Genomic DNA, 3,888 nt, shown 5'->3' with positions numbered 1-3,888 from the left:
TCCGGTGTGCACCTCACTCATTGCTGGGTGATCTGTGCCAGCATTGGTGACACTGTCTATGCCATCGGCTTCTCGACCTTCTTCCCAAGCCCTAGCTTTGGCAAAGGCATGGTATCATCAACAAGAGTGGGGCAGATGGCCCTGCTCCTGCTAACAATGGCTACTCAGGAGGCCCTGTCCTGGACTGCTGTGGACAACTTGTGGGCATTATCAAGGGGTCCATCAGTTCCACAATTATCCAAGTTGGCATCACCCCGGCTGCAGACCTGCACACTGTCTTGTTGCAGTGGGGCCAGCCTGGCCTGGCCCTGAGGTAATCCATGCTAACCAAAGGTCAGCTGGGATGCAGGACTGGCAGTCAGCATATGAGAGGCTTGCAGGGGTAGCAGGTACCCAAGGGGTTGTGGGGTGCCTTCCATTGCTAAAAGGGAAGTTGGTCACTAGTGTACAATTGCCTGGTCAGGATATCATGCTGCATTGGTACTGTGCAGTCCTCCTGTTATGCCAAGCATACTTGTATGTTAGCTGAAGGTGCAGTTCATGGGGAAGGAGCATGTCAGGCATTTGTGGGTTGGACAGTTGGATGGTGAAATGAGTCATGAAGGGCCCTGAAGAGGATCATAGATGCCAAGGCGGTTGTGGAGGTGCAAAAAGTGGTTGTGAGGGTGCCAAATGCAGTTGTGGGGCCAAAGGAGGATAGGGTGCCAAAATGGGGTGTGGGGTGCCAAAGGGGGGATCGTGAAGGGGGGACCGATCACAGGGCCAAGCAAGATGCCAATGATTCAAACTGTAACCCAAGGTGTGGTTTTAGAGGAGAATTTTTGAGATGCATGTGGATGGCTCGGTGGGAAAACACAGCGAGGTGTTGCAGAGCAATTCAGATATGTGGTTGACAATTATTGACAGAAGTCTTTTTGGGCAGGACCCTAGCATGAAGCATCCACACGTACCCTACCCTGTAGGATTGAACATGTGGCTGTATGGCCATGTGTGGCTGTGTGTAACGGATCAAACATAATATCTCGCCTGGCTGAAGCTGTTAAGTATATGCGTCGTATAAACAAAAGTAAACATGTGTAGTATATTGTATTCTTCAAAGGAAAGGTATCCCGTACTGAGGGGCTTTGGGGAAGTGTATCGAGCTAGGCTTTGAAGAGGGCGCCAAGGGTGCATGAGCAGAAGCCAAGGGTACATGGACAGGTGCGTGAATGAGCAGGTCGATGCCTGAAGAAGCACTATAAGCAGTGTGTACGGTGCTGTTTTCCATGTGTGTTTGGGCTGTGGCACTAGACTGCAAGCACAACAGGCTGAAGGCTGGCAAGCTGTGATTGTGTCTGCTGAGCATTGAGCATCTGGTCTAACTGTGGACTTGGTGGCCGAAACCCTGCTGTGTGCTGTTAATGGCACCTTAAGCTCATATGTTTACACCCAAGCAAGGGACTGTTGATGGCAGGTCATGAACCTCCTGACTACATGTAACAGCCAATGACTCTTAGCTGTGTCTGCTAGATTCCAGAGAGACAGTGTCTTCAACAGGTTATCACCGTAGCTCATATGTTATGAGTGGAGGACTATCCCGAGTTCACATCACCGTAGCTCATATGTTATGAGCGGAGGCCTATCCTGAGTTCACCTGTCCGTGCGTCCATCTGTCCGTCCGGAGTGTTTTGGATAGGGAAGGAGAGGGAAGAACGGGGAAGGATATATGAAGTACGGAGAGGGATAGGAAGCCGCACATTGAGTGTACCAAAGCGTGGAATTCAATGTGCACCGGAGCACGCAGTTCAATGCACAATTTTCAATGCTGCTGGTGGCCGTTACCAGTTGTCAGGGGTTTGGATGGCAGGCGAGCTCTTTTTACGCTGATCACCTTGGCGGCAGAGCAGCCGCAAGGGAAAATCCTTGCTTGGATTTTGGGACAGGGATGCTGTGCCAGAACGAGGTGCACCTCTTCACATGCGTGTATAGCCCTATGAGTGGCACATGATGCGAGTGAGTGGAGGTTGTAACATTGTTTTGGGTGGGGCCATTTCAATCCCAGCGATAGGGATCGCTGGTGGACGCTATAGCCCCGATGCAAGGATTGGCGCTTGCTCCGATCTGGGTCCGATCTGGGATCCCACCAGGGATGGCATGTTTTAGGACTGCGGGTTCCTTTCCTTAATGTTCGCTGGCTGCTTGCTACATCGGGGCCAGTTCTTTGACTGACCTTGTTATTGCCGCTTGGCAGGTAGATATATACTCTATATAGATATGATGTACATAAGTTATAGTATGTATGTATGTTGTTACAGGGTGGTTAACTTCACCAGCGGCCCCTTTCCTGGGCAGTCCCTGCTCTCCCCTGCTAGAGGGGCACCCTAATCCGTCACCCCATCCGACTTCAGAATGTATTCGTTGGGTTCGGCAACTCACCACCAGCATCCAACCAAATCTAGCGGATCAACGGTGCATCAACTTAGTTCCTGGTCAGCTCACAAGTTGATTTTATCACATCCTACATCGTCCATCACTATATATATATAACTTTTTTTTAATGTTACAGAGTGGGAGGCTTCTGGGCCGCTTTATCACATTGTCAGTTCTACGATTTTATCACCTTGTAGCACCATCCACCACTACCACACTGTACTTCACCATACGAACGAGGCGCGGGACCGAAGGGACCGAGGGTGCTGTCATTCGGGTCCGGACAGGTTCGGGTGCATTCGGGTGCGTATTGCAAATGTGTTTTATAAACACAAAAAACATTTAAACATGGAAATATTAAAATGTGAAAACCATCACAGGATTCAAACATGCTGCCCAGCAAGTGCTGGCCACCCCTAGGGATGGTTTGTCATGCTGAGATAGCACGCCTGGTTTTACACCGCGGGAAGGCGTGAGGGAGGTGATGGCCATTAGGTGCCGGTGATGGCCATTAGGTGCCGGTGCTGGGTGCACGGCGCGCCTCCAGCTGTTGTGCCCACCGGAATTTGTTCCGGTAGCGGCGGTGCGTGTCGGCTGCTGTGGCGTCCAGCAAATGCAGTTCGGCGGCTAGGTCGTCGGTCAGCTTGGTGGTGCAGTGAAAGGCGGTGATGACACTGCGGTGTTCGGTCGGGGTGGTGTAGAGTGGGCATAGGAGGTGAATGTCATTGAGGGACTTGAAGCAGGTGAGGAGGATGAAGAGCATGGCACGCTTGATCCCTTTTGGTGGCACACTGAGGTGATCCCTTTTGGTGGCACACTGAGGTCGACGACCCAGCACTCATGGAATGTTCGGCCTTGTACCCAGTGGTCTGTGACAGTGAACCAGTCGCCGAGGCCAAAGTTGATGTGCTTGATGGCTTTGGGTGCGGTTGATGCGCTTGATGGCTTTGGGTGTGGTGCCGGTGTTGGTGGTGGGCATCAGGATGGTCGCAGGCTCCTTGCTGGCATGGGGTCAGAGCGCAAAAGTGGCACCGTGACTGGCAAGGTCGTGCAAGCCCTGCAGGATCATGGTGGGGCTGTGACCATGCATCGGGCACTGAGTACGGTGGCGGGGAGGTACTGTAGCTGCCGGTATGGTCTGGTGCCGTCATCCGGTGGTTCCCGCTCATCTGTTAGGAGGCCACACGCTTCAACCTCGTTGTTATGGAACACGCCGGCTTCAGCACAGGTCGTGTCCAGCAGAATGTAAGGGGCACCTTCGTAGTACCATGTGTCCACCATGGTGTGATCGAATTTGGCATCCTTGACACGCATGGCAACGGCCTGCTCTACACGGGTGAGTGGAGCCAGTGGGGCTGTGCCAGGGGGCTGGTGTGGTACATGGTCCGCATTCCAGACCACCAAGTGTATGCCCAGGTGCTGCGCTTGCAGCATATCATGAGATGCGTGTTTAGCGCGTGCCTCGGTTCGTTTCGTTGG

At 52.6% G+C, this 3,888-nt stretch overlaps 1 protein-coding gene across 1 annotated transcript in view; it reads right to left on the bottom strand.

Moving 5' to 3' along the window:
• Positions 1 to 2,920: 2,920 nt before the first annotated feature.
• VOLCADRAFT_92066 (uncharacterized protein) overlaps positions 2,921 to 3,888 on the bottom strand; it is a gene marked incomplete at both ends in the record, with an annotated part of 5,544 nt that continues 4,576 nt past the window's right edge. Inside the window, 2 exons of the mRNA XM_002951458.1 lie at positions 2,921 to 3,226; positions 3,514 to 3,737. Coding sequence (XP_002951504.1) covers positions 2,921 to 3,226; positions 3,514 to 3,737 — 530 coding nt within the window. The remainder of the gene's footprint in view (positions 3,227 to 3,513; positions 3,738 to 3,888) is intronic.

Source organism: Volvox carteri, assembly GCF_000143455.1.
Source record: "Volvox carteri f. nagariensis unplaced genomic scaffold VOLCAscaffold_24, whole genome shotgun sequence".
Lineage (NCBI taxonomy): Eukaryota > Viridiplantae > Chlorophyta > Chlorophyceae > Chlamydomonadales > Volvocaceae > Volvox > Volvox carteri.
The sequence above is the reverse complement of the archived record's forward strand: the minus strand, read 5'-3'. Positions and strand labels throughout refer to the sequence as shown.